The sequence below is a fragment of the Solanum verrucosum genome, unplaced genomic scaffold (assembly GCF_900185275.1).
Source record: "Solanum verrucosum unplaced genomic scaffold, falcon-dt-bn FXZP01000252.1, whole genome shotgun sequence".
NCBI classification, from domain to species: domain Eukaryota; kingdom Viridiplantae; phylum Streptophyta; class Magnoliopsida; order Solanales; family Solanaceae; genus Solanum; species Solanum verrucosum.
The window spans coordinates 4,217,967-4,241,332 of NW_026019988.1; the positions used below are offsets into that span (position 1 = coordinate 4,217,967).

Genomic DNA, 23,366 nt, shown 5'->3' on the forward strand with positions numbered 1-23,366 from the left:
ACGCCCTTGACCACTTGCTATACCCGATATCATATAAATAATCTCTTATTCTTGGATCTATCTGGTCTATTCTTTGCATAATCGCCTCAAATTGTTGTATTGTATAAGCCTTTGCCATTGTAAAAATAGCTTCTTCAAATCTTCAGTATTCCTATGGAAGTTCTTCAAAACATTACAGCATAAGTGCCATATGCATGCAAAATGTTCCAAACCAGGATATACTCTTGCAGTCCCTTTCCATATGCTCTCGTTTCTATCTGACATAAAACACATGTTTTCCCTTTCTCCATATGCTTCCCTAAACTGTTCAAAGAACCAGGTCCATGATGCATCATTCTCAGAATCCACTATGGCATAAGCAAGTGGAAGTATGTGACCTGATGCATTAATTAAAACAAATATCATACAAATTTATTGTTGATTATAAATGTAAAGATTTTAAAAAATACCTCCTGGATCCATAGTGCTTGCAGTCAACATTGTACCACCATATGCGCCTCTCAAAGCTGCCCCATCAACAACTACAATTGGCCTACAATACTCCCAACCTCTAATACATGCTTCTAATGCAACAAATGCATATAAGAATTTATCACATTCCGTCCTTTCTAATTTTAAAACTGAACCAGGATATGTCTGCTCCAATATGTATAGATAACCTGGAATTTTTTCAGTTTTTACAATTAATTTTATAATTATATAGCTGAACATTACAACACAACAAATATACTAGCTGGATAAAACATGGAAACCAATTATATTCAAATTATATATAGAATGGATACTAATTGGATACAGAAAGTAAACAAAATGGATATTGGGAATTCAATATGTAAACAAACTGCATGCCAGATTGTTGCATTTTTAAAATTCACACCAATTCAGTCAGTAATATAAAATACAAAATTAAGTTATAAAAAAAACCTAGAAGTTTGGCATATGATTCTGCTAGATCTCCACGCACCAATTTTATCGCCTTTTCTTTAGCTCTCCAGGCCTGCATGTATGTTAGCGCAACATCATGCACTTTCAAAACGTCTTCCGCTATATCTTTTGGAGTGTATACAGTCGATGGATCAATAAATTTATCCATTATTAAAACAACTACAACGTCAGTTATTCCCTGACATCTTGCATACACTCTATCTCTAACGGAACAAGTGTGTTCCGCACAGTACTTTCTAATTTTAAATAGCTTCGATTGATTCAAACATGATGAGTTCATCATCCAGGAACAATTATCAGCAGGACACTTCAGGTAATAACTGTTTAAAAAACAAAAAAAATCCATTAAAAACTGATATACTAAATACACTACAAAATAAATACAAATTCAAACAAAAAATAAAATCCTTACCAAGATGAACTAGAACGAGTCACAAGAAATCTGAATTTTTCCACAACTCCATAATGTCGCATAACCTCCATAAGTGTTTCTTTATCATTGTAAATTTGATTTTCAGCTATAAATAAATTAGAAAGGTCAGTGATTACTCCATTTCCTTCATGAGTATTCTCATCGACAACTCCATCTAAATTCACTCCTATCAAGCGGATGGAGTTGCTAGAGTATAGATCAAAGTTATTTAGTGTTCTACTAACATCAGAATGTCTCCTATCCACAACAACTACAGAATCCTGATTATCTATTGCTATATTCTTCAAAGTTATGCACAATGGATATTAAAAAACCTGCACACCTACATCATTGTGGATACTAACAGGGGGACATCTATCACTAACTATATATTTTATCTCAATATTGTGAATATTAGCATCTATCATTAGCTGCGATGTTATCGCACTTACTAGACCACTATAAAGACTAGAATACTCAAATATAATCCCCTCCATCTGAAAATCAACATATTTCCCTGTTTCATTAAAAAAACTAAAATTAGTCTTACATAATAAATAAATAAAAAATTACACAAACTTGTCATTATTTTTTCATTCTCGAATCATTCATACAGTAAACTACAAACATATTTCATTTTAAAAAACATACAACAGATTTCATACATACTTAATATAGCATTCATATATACCAAAATTTATACATTTCTCATACCAAATAGTTCATTCCTTTCGCACAAATTTATACATAACTGAAAAACTTATACAAATAATAGCATTTTGAATTTCATACCAACTTAAAACATTTTTAATACACTTATTCAAACTTTAAAATAACTTTTTTTCCTAACTAGTTAACACACTTTCATATTAACTTAAAATAACTGTCATCTATTTCTTCAAAAAGTATAAACAACCTTTTTTTCACCTTAATGAATACAATTTCGTACCAAATTAATTATAATTACACTAAACCACTACCAAAAAACAGAAATTTACCAAAAAAATCACTAATATTACAATTTCACAACAAATAATAAGTATTATGAACAAAACGTATTGTTTATACATAAAAAAATATCACATTCAATGTAGTTACGCTTTACATTTTCATTTTTTTCTATTTCATTGAAATCCAAATAAAAACAGTAAACAATTAAAAATAATAACCTGAAGCAATCCATCTTCTGCCATGTTTAATTAATATTGATACGTAGTTGTCCATCACAAAAAAAAACACGTTTTTTCAACAAAATAAATAAATAAATAATTGCCGACAGTCTCAATTTCTGGAAGAAAAGACGAAGAGAGAGAAACATAAAAGAAAAATGGATAACAAATCTGATTTTTAAATTAATTTTAACAAATTGGAGTGAATTAAGGAATCTGAATATTCTTAATTAGTTTGAAATTCCTTAATTCGTGCTAATTAATAGTTATCTTAATTTAATTCAAATTTAAAAGCCATCCCCTATTTCCGTTTTTTTTCATTTTTTCATTCTTAAATGTTTTATTTTAATTTCTTTTTATCAGTTTATTATTTTCAAAATCAAATGTTTTTAATTATTAGAAATACTTTTTTATTTTAATAATATGTTACAACCTGAAATTTTTAATGTTATAACTTGAAAGTCTAAATCTACTGCTATAACTCGAAAATATTAGTATAATATATGTCATATTAGAAATTTTCACTTTCATTTATTACTATTTTGTTAGAATTTAGGACAGGTGGAAGATGGGCCTAAGGCCCACAAAAATAAAATTCAATTTAGTCTAGGACAGGTACAAAGGTGACAAAAATCGGGCCAAAAGGTCCAAAACGAAAATATGCCCAAATACTGGCCCAGGCAGACAGGAAAATCAGATTTGGGCCCAAATTCTCTTTCCCTATCTATTTAACTGCTATTATGTGTTTATTTGTTAACATTAATATTAAGGTCTCGAAACTTCAAATCCCCAAAAGACACCCATTTTAAATTAATCGCTTAACTAAATTATTCCTCTTTTTACTTGACTTATAAAATAAATAAATAATAAATAAATAAGTTTATGTAATACTTCACTTAGATAATATTTCATTATTTTTCTATTAAAATGGTCTCAACTATAAAGTAGTTCACTTTTACAATTCAAGATGGGTTAAAATATTTTAGCCAAATAATTAATTGTCGGATAACCGCATATTAGCGGGCATTTCGGGTGCTTTCAAACCCTTCCCGAAATGCTAATAAGAACCCCGAACCCCTTTTAAGTTTTCATTAGATTTTCTGTTTTAGTCTTTTGAAAACAACAGTTTTTCTTGATTTTCTTAAAAATTAAGTGGCGACTCTTAAAACCAGTCATTTCTATTTTCTAATAAAACAACTAACACTCCGGTGGGAGAACTACTACTACAACTCAAACCAAATAACTAATCTAAAACTAAGGCATTTAAGGATACGAAAACAATTTAAATACTAAGGAAAGAAATAGGGAGTAACCATAAACTCCAACAAAAGTCTAACAACAAACTAAACAATGCGGAAGAAATAACCTACAGCCTGAAAGTCAATGTACCAAAACATCTAAAGTTCAACAAGTCTAAACAAAAAGGGATGCAACCCCAATCTAATGAACTAATCAACTAACTAAAACATAGTCTAAGTCCGAAAATGGTAGACATAAACGAAAGAGAACCCATGGTAGCCCGGAAGAATTGACTCACCCTTTAATTCGAACAATCACTAATCTCCTAAGCGAGGTCTGTCAATAGCCACTTGAAGATGCCTTGTACTCAACAAAAATAAGAGCAAGTGCAGTATCAGTACACAACCACAGTGTACTAGTAGGATCACACGGCTATCCCACTAAGTGCAACATACATAAGTCATCACAACAATATAATCACATGCATATATCGAACATATACAATATTATCAACATTTACTAACAACGAACAACTTCACATTTCTCAAGATACACAATTATATCAAATCATTAGTCCTCTCATGAAACCCAAATCCAAACAGTTAGCATACCGAAAAGTGGTACCCAATCCAATAATTATGTCGGAACGTGGCAACCGATCCCATTGTTATGCTGGAACTTGGCAACCATCCAAGTTGGTTATGTCGGAACGTGGCAACCGATCCATTCAACACACCATAATCACAATCACAAGTACATCCTCAAGATCATACATTTAAGTCATGATTTCATGGCAATCATCATTCATATATCTCATTTATATCAAGTGTGATCAATAATGAAACATTCAAATACATGTAAGTATCATAATGAAGCAAGAACAAACGTACATCACAGAATCACAACCATCACCTACCTCGAAACAATCTTGAAACCCTAAGAAACTTGATCCTTCATTTACGGATTTGTTTCGCTTGTTCTTGGTCTACAAACAATCATAATAACACGGGAATCAATAAACAATCACTAATTACCGAATCACTAACAATTCTAAGAACCCTAGATCATACCCATGATCCCAACTAGGGTTGTTTCCACCATAGAATCTAGATCAAAACCCTCCCCCATCATTAATTATCCATTCTATTATGTTCTATGGATCGAAAAATGGATTCGGGGAGTGAAAAACTTACCTTTAGCCTCAAGAATGGTGAAAAACGAGTAGGAGTCGCCTGGGGTTCGTGCCTTAGCTCTAAAAGTCGAAAGTGCATAATAAGGTCGTTTAAGGGTTTATTAACGACCTTAAGTCGCGTCGAGCCTGCCACAACGACCCTCACCCCGCTGTAGCGTCCCCGCCAGAGCGGCAAAAATTCCCGCCAAGGCGGCTTGCACGAACCAGTGAGCTATTTTAATAATTCCAAAATATCCATTTCACAACACACATTTAACCAACGACGCTCAGAAAATACCCTTCACGCTAAGATCGATTTTGGGAGTTCTACTCGCCCGAATTCAATTCTGTAAAGTTGTACGGATTCCTTAACGAGTTATCTATCCCCTCATGTAATCAGAATTATAAATAAATCGCCCAATTGTTACTAGATTTCCCTACACCTTAATGACTCCGATTCCGTCCAAATCTGGACTAGATTGGAAAAATCCAAATTACTATGAAAAGGTTTTCCAACCCAAAATTTTCCCCGTTGGCTTCTCTATAACGACGGAATCCGATTGTTACATGCTCTTTGTACTTGATCTTCAATGCTTCCCACAAATATTATATGGTCTCTTTGCAAGTCATTTTGATCCACATGGACCGATTTACAATGATTGTAAGAGGCTATAAATCTATAATTCATATATATGAGATTGCAACTATTTAAGTGTTGTATCGCACAATATGTGGTGAAAATAAAGTTTTTATTAAGGGATTCAGAATATGAAGAAATAAATATGTGAAAATTACAGATGACAAACAAAGTGGAACAGAAAGAAAAAGACTAACCTTAATTCACTAAATTTAGCATGCCTTGTCATGCCTCGTTAAGTGTTCTACTTCATCAAGCTTTCTTAATTATAATCTTTTGTGTTTTTTTTTCCTTTTTGCTTTACAGTATTCTTCTTTATTTTACTTCTATGTTTGTTTATTCTGAATCTATTCACAGTCAATCATATTTTATTTTAAAAATTGTCAAGATTCTTTAAAAAAGTATCAAGATTAAGTTACTAATATTACACTACATATTTTGAATATAATAAATAACGTTGCCGATTTTTGAATTTACTTAGTTCAATTTACTAGAAAATATAATTAATAAACCAATCAAATAAGATTATTTTCTCAAAGATTTCACAGAAAATCAAGAAGAACAAGTTTGGGATATTTTATGTATTTCTCTCTCTGAATAAAATTGTACAAAGAATTGCTTATTTTAGCTTGTAAACTGAGGATTAAAATACTAAAAACAAACTACATAGTTAGGTTAAGGATTTCATAATTGGGCTATCGTTGTTTTAGGCCCAAGGACTTGAATATTGGCCAAAATTAGTTTCAGCTGAGCAGTCCCGATATGAAGAAGCCCAAAGATAATTCTCTTTTGAGTCGAGGATGTAGCGGAAATAGTCTATCGTGTCTACCTTACAAAGGTAGAAAGATAAAGTTTGTGTGCATCTTATCCTCCAAAAACTACTTGTGAGATTACACTATGTTTTTTTTCTTTATTATTATTATTATTATTATTATTATTATTATTATTTTGCAAAAGAGGAGGGTTGTTCCTAATATAAATTAAGCTTCAAAAATAATGTCTAAGTTAGAAAAAATGAAAAAACTTAGACACATCCAAGAAGAGTCAACCAGGGTCAAAGATAAAAGTGTTTTTTCTTAATCAAATTTTGAAGTTGGGATGCTCGCTTTCCTCATTCTTCATTGTGGCTATAATCCTCCTTGGTAAGTTTATAGCCTCAGTGATATGGTTGAACTAGCAAAGAATGAATGTCATTGTCTCAATCATGATATCAGATTCAATAGTAAGAATATTGAATCCATGATCAACACACCATCTCAAAACCAATTTTGATAGAAGCATAACCAAAGTATTTAATATCTAAAATCTTTACATTTGCATAACGTGTATAAAATCGAGGAAATAATCAATTTGTAGAGTAGTAGTTTTTTTTTTTTTAAAAAAAAAAGAAGATGAAGAATTCAGAACAAGAAGATATTTTAGATCATTTATTTAATTAATAAACAAAACGTGTAGAATTTCTGGTTAGAGTCAAAGTAGTGAAATCCCAAAGAGGGGGTGGTTATATTAAGGAAGATAATATATGTATTTTTGCTATCAACAAATTCATTGAAATAGGGAAAGGTGAGTGAGGTGGGGAAAGAGATTTGTATATCTCAGGTACATTGAATTACACTAGATACATATTAGACATGTATTTATATGTGTCTGATGTGATTCGTATGTATTTGAGATACAAACACATAGAAGAGTGGCGTGCGAGATGTGAGGGAGGCAAAGGATGTGAGTTTCTCTTTGTTTCTGAGATACATGTGAATCCATTTAGATACAGCGTATTTGAATGTATCAAAATCTACTTATTGCAAACTAGAGTACATTTAAGTAATTAGCTCCTAAATGTAAAATAGTGAAATTTCTATAAGTTACCTTTTATTTATATTTTTATATATGTTTATTATATGTTGATTTTTTTTATTTCATCAGTATTTACTTTTTATATTTTAAATCAATCTTACTAAGAATTTATATCCTACGCTACACCATGGAATTTCAAATTAGTGGAGCTAATAAATTTAGCAAAAGCAATACTCTAACGTGATCTAATTACATCATACTTACGTCTCGATTGATTCATTAAATTGAGTCCTAATTATGGTTAATATTTACCCACATACAATGTTTAATTTATTATAGCAAAGTAATTAAATGTACTTTGATCAACTGTTAAAATGTTTTTTTTTACCTTATTGATATTAGAAAAAAATACAATTTGTAATATTTTTCATGAAGTTATTGAACATCTAAGCTAAAATTTGAAAATATCATATTAATTTAATTTAGCTTCAAAATTTAGTTAAAATTAACTTTCAAGAAATGAAATATAAATAAGTATTTTGAGACAGATGAAGTATTGGTTAAATAATGCAAATAGTGTGAAAATTATCAACCACTTAATTAATATAGTTGACCGGCATTGTCCATTTACGAAGGTTTCGAATTTGTTAAATTCTTCCCTTTTATTTAAATTATATATATAGATTACTTACAAGTTATCGTATAATAAAATGACACTTTTCTGAATACATTATCTACTTGCAAATTAGTTGGTAAGAAAAAGTAAAAAGAGTGTCATCATCAAATGTTTTAACTACTAAACTTAAAGATTGTAGTTTGTACTTGTTCCTTTTTAATTATAGATTGCGAGATTGAGTATTAAAAATAGCTAGCTAACGATATCATAACATCATATGATATGCTCACATTGACGTGTATTATAAGAAATTTTGACACTAGCTATATATAGGAGCGGATCTAGGGCCTCATGACTCATGAAGGTGTATCTGAACCTTATCTACAAAAAAATACACTATAAATGAAGATAATTTTTTGAATTTTATGTATATGTAGCGATCAATTCTGAATTATGAGAACACATGAATTGGCTCGGTTGTTTAGGTGTTAAAATGCACCTTGAAGTTTCAAATTTCAAGCACTATATTTTATTTTTATGTATCGAACTCCTTCAATTAAAATCATGAATCCACCACTGACTATTTATAGGCAATGTTTAGAACTGTATCTTTCTTTTCGCTTCAGAGTTTAATTTAGACCACAAAATGTTGTGGTGAAGTGATTGATAAGTACTCCTTTCTTACCTAGAAGATCTAAGTTCTTGCCTTAAGATTATAATCATTTTTAATAAGAAATATTTTACCCCTTAAAATTTAATCAATTAAAGTGAGTATCGAATGTCAAAAGAGAAATATAATATCAAATGTTTACACTTTTACTATCTATATCTGTTTTTTGTACAAACTTGCAAGAAATTTATAAAGTTAGGTTAGAAAATTTTTGTTCCATTTGCGGCGCATCGATATATATACAGTTGTGGTTGCTCAACTGAATTTTCATCACCTTTTTATTATCTTTTTTGGCCTTAATTAATTCATCATTAAATAAACATAGTAAAACTCAAATACAAATATTCATAAAAAAAATATATTGTTTAATGGTGCATGGCCATAACTTCATGGGGAAAGACTATAAGTGTTTGTCATTCTTTACATTCACATTCTTTCTAATTTTACATACTTTTCTTTATATATAGTATCTAAATAAGATCTAAACGTTAAATACTAATATACATATATAGCAATATCTCACTATAATATAATCATAAAACTTTTAAACAAATGCTGCTATTATAGAAAGATTTGACCCTAATTGCCTTTTAGGTAATTTGTACACAAGCACGTGATGAGAAACAAAGATATACAAAACGATCCACCAAAAATATAAAGTAGACTATGTGGGAGTGAAGATTTGTGCGGTTGGAGCGTGAGGAGGACTTCATCAATATAAAATATTTCTTGTAGAACTTGTTTGTTGGGATCAAATAAAAAGATGTCCTGCGGAGATCAATAATTGTAAACTTTAAAATACAATAAACCATATAGTAAAAAGATATACTAAAGATGCATAAAACATAATAGGGTTTGATCAAAATTGACCTATATATGTAAAACTAATATAGAAAAATATTAAAACTACAAGAGAATAATCTCTTCAAAACGAAAACTATCTAAATAATTACATTATGAATATTGCTATAAAAATGTCGATCTCTAGAGGTTTTTTTATAAACTCTGAAGGTTAATTTTGTTAAGAAAATATTTTTTCAAAACCTGACCTTCGAAGGACGATTTTTAAATTATTTGTTTTCTTGTAGGGATTGTTTTTCTACTGTTTCCTTTGAGAATTTGCTTGCAATGAACTACTTCTCTATACATGAAAAATTAATTTTACAAGGCTATAAGTATAGCACTTATTCATGTAATTTGATAAATTCAAATTGTTCTTAGATCCAGGATAATTAAAAATCAACAGTGTGGATATTTTGTTAGTTAGTTTTTGAATTTTTTTTATTACCAAAACAACAGATTTTAAATAAAAGTTGGAAAAGAGAGTGATGGCGACAAATCCTTAATTTATTTTTGACCAAGAATGAGATATGATTTCTTGGTGAAAACCAAATTTAGGACATGTTGCCATCACTTCCCTTTTACAACTTTTTATTCAAACTCTTTTTATGTAATAAAAATAAAAACAATTAACTAACAAAATATCTACACTACTGATTTTTAATTGTCCTACATTTGGGTATGAAAAAAGGAACAATTTTAACTATCATAATACATGAATATGTGTCATGCTTGTAGCCTTGTATAATTTACTTTTCATGAATCAAAATAAAAAAAATGCATCAAAATAATAGTCATCAAAATTAAAGGGATTCAATATCTACTATTGGGTCTTCCAATCTATTATCAGGTATCCAACAACACACTTATAATTTACAGGGGACTATTCTAAAGTGGAATAAATAAGTTCTTAAGTTTTATTAAGATGAAAGGTCTTAGAAATCGATGAAATTTCTTCATCAGTCAATTTTAACTTGTAATGTATGATGTGTTATATAAATTTAAACAAAACTTTCCGTCTTTAAAAATGAGAAGACCTCAAAAATCGACGAATAGATCTTTTCATTGGTCATTTATTCAAATTGACGGAAACAATTGATAAATAACATTAAAAAAATCACCAATTAAAACTGGAAAAAAAAAAGAGCAACAATGATGAATGATGAAGTAATGAGCAAAAAGTAGCCAAACATATAAAAGATCTAAAAATTGCCAAAAATATAAACACATTCATTAAAAAATAACAACAATCATTAAAATTTAATCCAAAACATTAAGAGAACAAATCAACAATTAATTAAACAAAGCCAAAAAATATATATGGTTAGGTTGTGGTTTTGGGCTGTTGTTGGTTTGGTTACTGGTAGCAGCAAACAAGGGGAGGGGGGAGGTGGTGTTTGGGTGGTGGAGCTCACCGGAAAATATGAATAACAGGATAACTGTGGCTGTTTTAGAAAAGGAGAAAATGAGAGTTTTTAGGGTTTTATTGAAATTTTTCTCTTGATCTGAAAATTGTTCACTAATCTCTCTACTTATATAGATAACTAAAAACCACTTTTTTACAAAACAATGGGCTAAAACAATGGGCTAAAAACCATGGGCTATCAAAACCATTGGCTAATTAAATAGCGCGAAAATCATTTATACCCCCAACTTTATTTTAAAGATCAAACTCCCCCTTCAACTTTGAGAAACATTCATTTTCCCCCATTTTCATTATTGACTTTCTTAAATGTTTATTCTACCCTACATTATCAATTTTTATCTTCTTTTTTAATATACTTTTTTAAAATCACATTATTATTATTTTTTCATTTGTATAACAAATATCCTATAATAAAATATTAATCTAAAAAATAATAATATTAATTGAGTATATAAGCTAATGTCATTCTTGAATGAACAAAGTAATAAAAAATTATTAATTTTAAGAATATCTATAATTTGATAGCCTTATAAACATATTTTGATGCATTAATTAAAAAATAATTGATAAAATTAAAGATATATTTCATTAAAACTTTATATTTTTAATTTAATTTTTATTTATTTATGACAATCAAAATTCATTTATCTACATCGATAATAGAGAATAAAAGATAGACATAATAAATAATGTGTCATTGCACTTCGCTTCAACTGACATTTATGTTTCCAATTTTGGGTATGCACAAGTAGACACATGTGTTTTATCTGTCAATTAACATGAGAATTGTGTAATGATCCTTAAGGTTTTTTTTGGAAATTTTTGTAAAATTATCGGTTTACCCCTCCTGATAGTGGCCCCAAGTCATTTCTGATCAGTCGCTAAAGTTGGTTTGGGAATTTCGAGTGTGTAGTGGTTTGTTCAGATTTACTTCTGGTTGTAGCCGATATTGAATTGTGTATTTCCTTGTGATATTTGTTAGGAAGTAATGAGACTTGGTGATGGGTTGACTTGTTCATATTAATTGATCCTAATGGTAAAAATGGGATAATAAAAGACAACTTGATTATATATTGATATGTGATGTGTTGCATAATTTAAAAGGTTCATTGATTCATTGTTGATGTTGTATCAAGATTGTGTTGTTGTGAATTGTGCATTAATATGGAAATAGTCATTTCCTCATTATTTGTGTGAACAGTTCATTTGTATTGGTTCTGAGACATGATTGTGACAAGTGTTATATGAAGTAAGGAAGAATAAGAAATTGAAATGACCCAAAAAGTTCTTAAAAATGTGCTTCGGAAGTTACCGGAAACTTGTTTAGCTATATTAAAAAAAAATCCGTTTCGTTTTTCGAAAATCCAACTTCATATTCTTGTTTAGGGGTCAAATTGAGTGGGAAATGGGTCTAACCCAAATTTTAGAGCAACCGTATCAAAATCCGAAATTTCCAAGTGAAGCCTTTTTCGAGGGTCTACTTTGGAGGGTCATATCTCCTAGCACACAAATAATTGGGTGGCCCATAACATATCCATGGAAAGCCCTTTGAGTTAGCTACCTAACGTATTTCGTTTCACCTCATTCAGAGTTCGGACGAAGAAGTTATGCCCATTTTCGTAAAATTTGTCCGGCAGGAAATGCAAATTTCCAGTGACCGAAATTACTGTTCACCCGCCTCATTTTTTTTTCTAAGTGTTGGACCATTTTTCCAAAGGACATATGTTATTTCCTATATATCATTAGTTCAATTCCCATCTCTAAAACATTTCCTAAAACATCTCTTCCATACTTAGACACATTTTCCCTCAAGAACCCTAATCCAAAACCTTCCTCAAGATTGAAGAGACTCTTGTTCCAAGTTCCAAGCTTCCATTGAAGACACTCTCAAGATCTTCATAAGAACTCAAGGTATGTGGTGTTGAACTCATGGGTCCCTCCACCCATAGTGCCTATACTCTATTCTACTCACTAATTCATTGTTTAAGTTAAGATTCATAAATTAGTCTTGTTCTTTGTAGTAATTTCCTGCACATTGAATTTTAAACATGAAAAGTGATTGTTTTGAGCATGTTGTGACTCTAGAACTTGAATCTAAATTTGGAATGAATGTGGAGATTTTCATATGGTATTGTGGGTGTTAAAAAGGGTGTTGTTGTAGGTTGTTCATTGGTTTGGCTGCATAATTACTACCATATTTTCCATGCTCTTTGATTCCACTACATGCCTTTAAGGTGTTTGACAAAATGTCCAACTATGGAGAATTGATGAATCGATGCTTTAAAGCTTGAGTTATGAGATGTATGGCAATCCAGAGATGTGTTGATGACAAACTAAGCTTGTGTATATGTTCATTTCATACGTGAGATTGCATTAGAGCCTAATGGGAATTTCCTATATAAAGTGTTGCATGACCATGCCCGGTCCGGGGGAAAAGAACCGGACAACCATGTGAGAGGTTTATATCTCACCACCTAGGATGCTTGGGGTGTGACCAACATCAACCATGTGAGAGGTTTATATCTCACCACCTAGGATTCTTGGGGTGTGACCAACATCAACCATGTGAGAGGTTTATATCTCACCACCTAGGATGCTTGGGGTGTGACCAACACCAACCATGTGAGGGGTTTATACCTTGCCACCAGGGTGTCCGGGTGTGAACGGCATCCCCCATCCTAAGTTGGGGTTATAGATTGGTTGGATCATGCATACACATATGATATCTACTATTAGTATAGATTTACTTAAACATGTTTTGACTTCACTTTGATCATGCATCCTCATATTGTTATTCATAATGCCTATGAAACTATTTCTTGTATTTCGATTGTGTCCTTGTCTATTGTTGTGTTACACCCCGCATACTTAGTACATTCCAAGTACTAACGCATATTTTGCCTACATGATGTCACCATGTAGGGACCAGAGCTACTCTTGATCCTTCTCTCCATTCACGTGGCTAGTACGACTCTTATCCGAGTTTGTTGGTGAGTCCTCAATGATTCGAGGGCTATGTTATGTTTCCTACTCCTATGTTTTGAGACTTTAGCTTGCAATTGTACTTTAACTATGAAGGGAGCCGGTAATATGTCATGGCCCCCGTCCTATCTATGTATGTAGAGGTGTGCGTTGGACAAGTATTTTGTAAATGAGCTTGACTCTTGTTCTATGATGTCATTTTGAGATGGTTTGCCCTTAGTCCCTATTTCCCGTTAATTAATGTTGATTGTACTTCCGCGACCGATAAAGTGTGATGACAAGTTTGAGAGGCTTGTTTGGGGTTCCTTCGGGTTCCTCATTCGCCATGTCACGTCTAGGCCCTAGGCTTGGGTCGTGACAAGCTTGGTATCAGAACACTAGGTTGTTAAATCCTCGGAGTCCAACACACACCGCGTTGAGTAGAGTCCTAATCATGGTTGTGAAGCGCGCCACGACTATGAATGGGAGGCTACAAAACATTTTAGGAAAGGTTTCCCTTCTTCATGTTCTATGTCGTGCTTAGAGTGCGATAAGGTGATTCCTCTCTAACGCTTGTTCTTTGGATTGCTAGATCATCATGTCAAACATGAGGGGAAGACGGGCCCGATTACCGAAAGAGCCACCCACCAATGGTGAGCTCCGTGATGCACTCACCATGCTTGCACAAGTGGTAGCTAACCAAGTGCAACAAGGAGCCCAAGCTCCTCGAACTACCACCCCGGGGGAAAGGGTGAGAGATTTCATGAGGATGAACCCTCCGGTCTTCCATGGTTCAAAGGTGGATGAGGACCCGCAAGAGTTCATCGATGAGGTATGCAAAATCTTGACCATTATGGATGTTGGTGCTTGTGAGAAGGCGGAATTGGCGGCCTACCAACTCAAGGGGGTTGCTCAAATTTGGTTTGATCAATGGAAAGGTGAGAAAGGTGATGGCTATGTGGTGTTGTGGGAGGAGTTTAAACTTGCTTTCCTTAATAGGTTCTTCCCTCTTGAGCTTAGGGAGGCAAAGTTGGTGGAGTTCATGAACTTGAAGCAAGGAGCTATGAGTGTGAGGGAGTATGCCCTCAAATTTGTCCAACTCTCCAAGTATGCACCTCACTTGGTGGCTGACTCTAGGTCGAGGATGAACAAATTTGTGATGGGTGTATCTGACTTGGTTAGTGAGGAGTGTCGGTCCGCTATGCTCATTGGAGATATGGATTTGTCTCGGTTGATGACTTATGCCGAGCAAATGGAGGAGGAGAAATTGAGGAAGAGAAGGGGGCACGAGGCCAAGAGGGCCCGATTGGAGAATAGGTTCCCTAAGGGTGCTAGATTTCATCAAGGCCGAGGAAACCCTCATGTCAACCGGGGATTTGCTATCAATGTTCCTAGACCTCAAGGGGGAGGTGAAGTGGGTTCTATGGATGTATGCCCTAAGTGTGGGAGGAAGCATGGTGGTCCTTGCATGAAGGGTTCGGGTGTTTGCTTTGAACGTGGAGAAGTGGGTCATAAGAGGTTTGAATGTCCCAAGATCCGCAACAAGGTCCGAAGTGCTAACACTACTCCTTTGGGTAGAGGTGCTTCTCAAAGTGGTGCCCCAAGGAACAATCGATTTTATGCTTTGCATGGTAGACAAGGTGTTAATGAGACTCCAGATGTGGTGACCGGTATGTTGCAAATCTTTGATCTTGATGTTTATACTTTGATTGATCCGGGTGCCACCCTTTCCTTTGTTACCCCCTTAGTTGCTAGAAAATTTCATGTCAAGTCGGAATTGTTGCATGAGTCATATGAAGTATCTACTCCCATTGGTGTCTCTATTGTTGCTAGAAAAGTGTATAGAAATTGTCCGGTTTGCATATTGAATAAGTTGTTGCCTTGTGATCTTGTTGAGTTGAACATGGTGGATTTTGATGTTATTCTTGGGATGGATTGGTTGCATGCATATTATGCCTCTATTGATTGTAGGACTCGTAAAGTCAAGTTCCGATTTCCTAATGAACCCATCCTTGAGTGGGAGAGCCGGGATGTTGTGGTGAAGGGGAAATTCATTTCTTGCATTAAAGCCCATAGGTTGATTTCCAAAGGGTGCTTGTACCATATTGTGAGAGTCAATGATGTGGAGTCTAAAGTCCCTCATATTGAGTCTATTCCGGTTGTTAATGAGTTTCTAGATGTCTTCCCAGAAGACCTTCCCGGTGTCCCTCCCGAAAGGGAGATAAATCTTGGTATAGACCTCCTTCCCGATACTCAACCTATTTCTATCCCCCCTTACCGTATGGCCCCGGCGGAGTTGAAAGAGTTGAAAGAGCAATTAAAAGATTTGTTAGAGAAGGGATTTATTAGACCTAGTCATTCTCCCTTGGGTGCTCCGGATTTGTTTGTGAAGAAGAAAGACGGGTCTCTTAGAATGTATATTGATTATCGACAACTTAATAGGGTCACCGTCAAGAATAGGTATCCTCTTCCAAGGATTGACGATTTATTTGACCAATTGCATGGGGCTAGTCACTTCTCTAAGATTGATCTTCGGTCAGGGTATCATCAAGTGAAGGTGAGGGAGTGTGATATTCCCAAGACGGCCTTTCGTACTAGGTATGGGCACTATGAGTTTGTGGTGATGTCTTTCGGGTTGACTAATGCTCCGGCTCTCTTTATGGATTTGATGAATAGGGTTTTCAAACCCTACCTTGATTCTTTTGTGGTGGTGTTTATAGATGACATCTTGATCTATTCTCGGGGTGAGGAAGAGCACAAGGGTCACTTGAGGGTGGTACTCCAAAGATTGAGGGAAGAGAAGTTGTACGCTAAATATGAAAAGTGTGAGTTTTGGTTGAAGGAAGTTGCTTTCCTAGGCCATGTGGTGTCGGGGAATGGTATTAAGGTGGATCCTAAGAAGACCGATGTTATTAGGAATTGGCCTAGACCTTTGACCCCGTCGGATATAAGGAGTTTCTTGGGTTTAGCGGGTTATTATAGGAGATTTGTAGAAGGGTTTTCTTCTCTTGCTTCTCCTATGACTAAGTTGACTCAAAAAAAGGCTAAATTTGTGTGGTCGGATGAGTGTGAGGAAAGCTTCCAAACTTTGGCTAAGGAGGTCCATCGGTTGGCCAAATTGGGAGTTAGGTTAGAAGGGGTGGATAGTGGAGGAGTAGTTGTTGTTGATGGTTCAAGGTCTTCCTTGGTTGATGAGGTGATAGTCAAGCAAGATCTTGATCCTTCTTTGGTAGAATTAAAGGCTTCGGTGAGTAGTGGTAAGGTGGAGGTTTTCTCCCAAGGGGGAGAAGGTGCCCTTAGGTACCAAAGTAGATTATGTGTTCCTTGTGTGGATGGTGCAAGGGAAAAAATCCTTGATGAGGCTCATAATTCTTCTTATTCTATTCATCCGGGGTTAACAAAGATGTATAGAGACTTGAGGGATGTGTATTGGTGGGGCGGTATGAAGAAGGACATTGCAAAATTTGTTTCGGGTTGCCATAGTTGTCAACAAGTCAAGGCCGAACATCAAAGGCCGGGTGGCCTAACTCAAGACATTGAGATACCTACTTGGAAGTGGGAAGAAATCAACATGGATTTTGTAGTGGGCTTACCCAAGGCTAGAAGAGGCTTTGATTCGGTTTGGGTGGTGGTTGATCGGATGACAAAGTCGGCTCATTTCCTACCGGTTAAAACTACTTACGGGGCTGAAGAGTATGCCAAGTTGTACATTCATGAATTGGTAAGGTTGCATGGGATTCTTTTGTCTATCATCTCGGATCGTGGTGCCCAATTCACTTCTCACTTTTGGAAATCATTCCAAAGGGGTCTTGGTACAAAGGTAAAGCTTAGCACGGCCTTCCACCCTCAAACGGATGGCCAAGCCGAAAGAACAATTCAAACCTTGGAAGATATGCTTAGAGCTTGTGTATTGGAGTTGAAAGGTAGTTGGGATGATCATCTTCCTTTGATTGAATTTGCATACAACAATAGTTATCATTCTAGTATCGGTATGGCTCCTTTTGAGGCACTTTATGGTAGACGGTGTAGGTCACCGGTTGGGTGGTTTGAAGTTGGAGAGATGGCCTTGTTGGGTCCGGATCTGGTCATGGATGCTCTTGAGAAGGTAAGGATGATTAGGGAGAGGTTGAAAAGAGCCCAAAGTCGTCAAAAGTCTTATGCCGATGTGAGGAGACGGGATCTTGAATTCAAAGTGGGTGATTGGGTTTATTTGAAGGTTTCTCCAATGAAAGGTGTGGTTCGTTTTGGTAAGAAGGGGAAATTAAGTCCTAGGTATGTCGGTCCTTATGAGATAATAAGAAGGGTTGGTAAAGTAGCCTATGAGTTGGGGTTGCCCAAGGAGATGGAATTAGTTCACCCGGTATTCTATGTATCGATGTTGAGGAAATGTGTTGGTGATCCTAACGCTATTGTACCTCTTGAGGTTGTGGGTGTTGTAGAAGATAATTTTACGTATGAAGAAGTCCCGGTTCAGATCTTATATAGACAAGTTAAAAGGTTGAGGAACAAAGAAGTGGCGTCCGTTAAGGTACTTTGGAGAAATCAACAAGTGGAGAGTGCTACTTGGGAGGCCGAAGCGGACATGCAAAGACGTTATCCTTATCTATTCAACTCCACTCAAGCCTAAGGTATTAAATCAAGTCCTTTGTACTCCATCGAGTCTTACATTTCAGCCTCTGAATCATTAATGTGCATACATGTTTAAATTGATGAGTTATGGATGCTTTACACTACGTTTTGAAATCTTGAAGGGATGTTTAAATAAAATTTTTGCATTCATGTTGGGGCTGATATGTTCTAACTAAGTCTTGCCTTGTACGTCTCTTCCACATTCGGGGACGAATGTTCCCAAGGGGGAGATATTGAAATGACCCAAAAAGTTCTTAAAAATGTGCTTCGAAAGTTACCGGAAACTTGTTTAGCTATATTAAAAAAAAATCCGTTTCGTTTTTCGAAAATCCGACTTCATATTCTTGTTTAGGGGGTCAAATTGAGTGGGAAATGGGTCTAACCCAAATTTTAGAGCAACCGTATCAAAATCCGAAATTTCCAAATGAAGCCTTTTTCGAGGGTCTACTTTGGAGGGTCATATCTCCTAGCACACAAATAATTGGGTGGCCCATAACATATCCATGGAAATCCCTTTGAGTTAGCTACCTAACGCACTTCGTTTCACCTCATTCAGAGTTCGGACGAAGAAGTTATGCTTATTTTCGTAAAATCTGTCCGGCAGGAAATGCAAATTTCCAGTGACCGAAATTACTGTTCACCCGCCTCATTTTTTTTTCTAAGTGTTGGACCATTTTTCCAAAGGACATATGTTATTTCCTATATATCATTAGTTCAATTCCCATCTCTAAAACATTTCCTAAAACATCTCTCCCATACTTAGACACATTTTCCCTCAAGAACCCTAATCCAAAACCTTCCTCAAGATTGAAGAGACTCTTGCTCCAAGTTCCAAGCTTCCATTGAAGACACTCTCAAGACCTTCATAAGAAATCAAGGTATGTGGTGTTGAACTCATGGGTCCTTCCACCCATAGTGCCTAGACACTATTCTACTCACTAATTCATTGTTTAAGTTAAGATTCATAAATTAGTCTTGTTCTTAATAGTAATTTCCTGCACATTGAATTTTAAACATGAAAAGTGATTGTTTTGAGCATGTTGTGACTCTAGAACTTGAATCTAAATTTGGAATGGATGTGGAGATTTTCATATGGTATTGTGGGTGTTAAAAAGGGTGTTGTTGTAGGTTGTTCATTGGTTTGGCTGCATAATTACTACCATATTTTCCATGCTCTTTGATTCCACTACATGCCTTTAAGGTGTTTGACAAAATGTCCAACTATGGAGAATTGATGAATCGATGCTTTAAAGCTTGAGTTATGAGATGTATGGCAATCCAGAGATGTGTTGATGACAAACTAAGCTTGTGTATATGTTCATTTCATACGTGAGATTGCATTAGAGCCTAATGGGAATTTCCTATATAAAGTGTTGCATGACCATGCCCGGTCCGGGGGAAAAGAACCGGACAACCATGTGAGAGGTTTATATCTCACCACCTAGGATGCTTGGGGTGTGACCAACATCAACCATGTGAGAGGTTTATATCTCACCACCTAGGATGCTGGGGTGTGACCAACATCAACCATGTGAGAGGTTTATATCTCACCACATAGGATGCTTGGGGTGTGACCAACATCAACCATGTGAGGGGTTTATACCTTGCCACCAGGGTGTCCGGGTGTGAACGGCATCCCCCATCCTAAGTTGGGGTTATAGATTGGTTGGATCATGCATACACATATGATATCTACTATTAGTATAGATTTACTTAAACATGTTTTGACTTCACTTTGATCATGCATCCTCATATTGTTATTCATAATGCCTATGAAACTATTTCTTGTATTTCGATTGTGTCCTTGTCTATTGTTGTGTTGCACCCCGCATACTTAGTACATTCCAAGTACTAACGCATATTTTGCCTACATGATGTCACCATGTAGGGACCGGAGATACTCTTGATCCTTCTCTCCATTCACGTGGCTAGTACGACGCTTATCCGAGTTTGTTGGTGAGTCCTCAATGATTCGAGGGCTATGTTATGTTTCCTACTCCTATGTTTTGAGACTTTAGCTTGCAATTGTATTTTAACTATGAGGGGAGCCAGTAATATGTCATGGCCCCCGTCCTATCTATGTATGTAGAGGTGTGCGTTGGACAAGTATTTTGTAAATGAGCTTGACTCTTATTCTATGATGTCATTTTGAGATGGTTTGCCCTTAGTCCCTATTTCCCGTTAATTAATGTTGATTGTACTTCCGCGACCGATGAAGTGTGATGACAAGTTTGAGAGGCTTGTTTGGGGTTCCTTCGGGTTCCTCATTCGCCATGTCACGTCTAGGCCCTAGGCTTGGGTCGTGACAGAAATAAAAAAGGATGTACCAATTCGAGGGACGTGTAGCGCGCTGCACCGATATTATGATTTGAACGTGTCGTACGCTACGACAAATTCTATTATCGAGAGTCGTATCATACGTCGCGATGAATGCATAGATATATATATATATATATATATGCATGTCCCCCATGAGTCCCAGACTAAGAGACAACAATTGTGTATCGCTAGATCAAATAGGCATTACTACACATGGCATTGCATTGTATCATTTTCTTCTTACTACTCAGACTTGCCCTGCACCCTCACTCTTGGGTGGTGCTCTTTGTACTTGATCTTCAATGCTTCTCACAAATCTTATATGGTCGCTTTGCAAGTCACTTTGATTCACATAGACCAATTTACAATGATTGTAAGAGGCTATAGATCTATAATTTAGATATAGATGTGATTGTAACTATTTAAGTGTTGTATCATATCATATGTGGTGAAAATAAAGTTTTTATTAAAGGACTCAAAATATGAAAAAACAAATACACGAAAATTACAGGAAGACAAACATAGTGAGAAAAAGGGAAAGACTAACCTTAATCCTCTAAATTTAACATGCCTTGTCATGCCTCGTTTGGTGGTCTCTGCTCCATCAAACCTTCTTAATTATAATCTTTAGTGCTTTTTTTTCTTTTTTTGCTTTGCAGAGTTCTTCTTTATTTTATTTCTTGGTTTGTTTATTCTGAATCTGTTCACTTTCAATCATATATTATTTTTAAAATCGTTAAGATTCTTTAAAAAAAGATAAAGATTGAGTTACTAATAGTATACTACATATTTAGAATATAATAAATGATATCGCCAATTTTTTAGTTTACTTAGTTTAGTTTACTAGGTTATTCATTCACAAAAAGACAAATGATAAACCAATCAAACAAGATTATTTTCTCAAAGATTTCACAGAAAATCTTGAAGAACAAGTTTGGGATATTTTCTGTATCTCTTTCTCTAAATAAAATTGTACAAATAATTGCTTATTTAAGCAAGTAAACTAAGGATTAAAATGCTAAAAACAAAACTACATAGTTGGGTTAAGGATGCCCTAATTGGGCTATCGTTGTATTAGGCCCAAGGACTTGAATATTGGCCAGAATCTGTTTCAGCTGAGCAGGCCTGGTATGAAGAAGCCCAAAGATAATTCTCTTTTGAGCCGAGGATTTAGCGAAAACAATCTATCTACCTTATAAAGGTAGGAGGATAAGATCTGTGTACATCTTATACTCCACAAACTACTTGTGAGATTACCTTACAGAGAATGAATGTCATTGATCTCTTCCATGAAGCTCCAAGCAGTTGTCGTGACTTTGTTGATCATATTAATCACAATCATGAAATCAGATTCAATAGTAAGAGTATTGAATCCATGATCTACACACCATCTCAAAACCAATTAGAAGCATAACCAAAGTATTTAATGTCTTGTCTTCTTTTTTGTGGTTTCCCACCCGATGTTCAGAGCCCACATTGGAGCTCTTACTAAATTCGGATTGCGCTTTGTAAGGCCCATTCGGGGGTAGCGCTCCCAACATGACTTTCTCCATACCCAGTGCTCGAACCCAAGACCTCTGGTGAAGGATGAAACACTCCCACCAGTGCATCACAACCCATGTTGGTTAATGTCTTATCTTTACAATTGCATAACGTGTATAAAATCGTGGAAATAATCAATTTGTAGAGTTGCAGTTTTTTTTTTAAAAAAAAAGGAGAGGAAGAAGAATCCAGAACAAGAAGATATTTTAGATTTATTATATTAATAAAAAACGTGTAGAATTTTTTATTAGAGTTAAAGTAGTGAAATCACAAAGAGTGGATGGTTACTATATTAAGGAAGAGACATTTAGATATATGTATTTTTGCTATCAACAGATACATTAAAATAGAGAGAGGCGAGTGAGGTGGGGAGATAGATTTGTATATCCCAGGTACATTGAATTACAATAGATATGTAATGACCCTCATGGTCATTTCTGTGTCTTGCCTTCTGTGTGTCGTTTAGAGCGTTCCTATAAAGACCCCAAGTCATTTGTGACTTGCTGGGACTGACAGTTCGGTCACCCGGTCGTTCGTTTGGTCTTGGTGCGAGTTTTTGTGTTTTGGAGCTTATGAACCTTGAACGATCATTTTCGATCAAAAGTTCAAGAAGATGACATCGAAATTCAATTCTGACGATTCCATCAGCTCCGGAAGGGTCATTTTAGGCAAGTAGCATGGTCGACATGACTCCCGAGGTTTTCAGTGTGAGTCGGTGCGATTAGGCGTTTTAACTTTAAGTTTAAGCCTAAGTTTGACTTTGGTCAACATTCTGAGTAAATGCGCTCGGATGAGAATTCCGTCAGTGTGGTTAGCTCCGAAATGTCGAGTTTGGTCTAGATTGACTCTTCTTTTGTGTCTGGAGGATTTCGATATCTTTTCGAGGCCTTTTGTAGGTTTTGACTTAAAATGACTTTTGTACTATTTCCGCAGCTACATTGGCACCTTTATAAAGCATCCGATTTAAGTTCCGGCCTCTATTGCCCAGATACTTAT

At 34.9% G+C, this 23,366-nt stretch overlaps 2 protein-coding genes across 2 annotated transcripts in view; both read right to left on the minus strand.

Annotated features, from left to right (window-relative positions):
- Positions 1 to 23,366, minus strand: part of LOC125819013 (uncharacterized) — a 513,298-nt gene that overhangs the window by 434,426 nt on the left and 55,506 nt on the right. The window lies entirely within an intron of this gene.
- Positions 67 to 1,683, minus strand: LOC125818940 (uncharacterized; the record flags this gene model as incomplete). Its single annotated transcript, XM_049498451.1, has 4 exons — positions 67 to 377; positions 450 to 659; positions 925 to 1,265; positions 1,358 to 1,683. Coding segments are annotated over 4 exons (1,188 nt in total), but the record flags the coding sequence as incomplete, so codon positions are not given.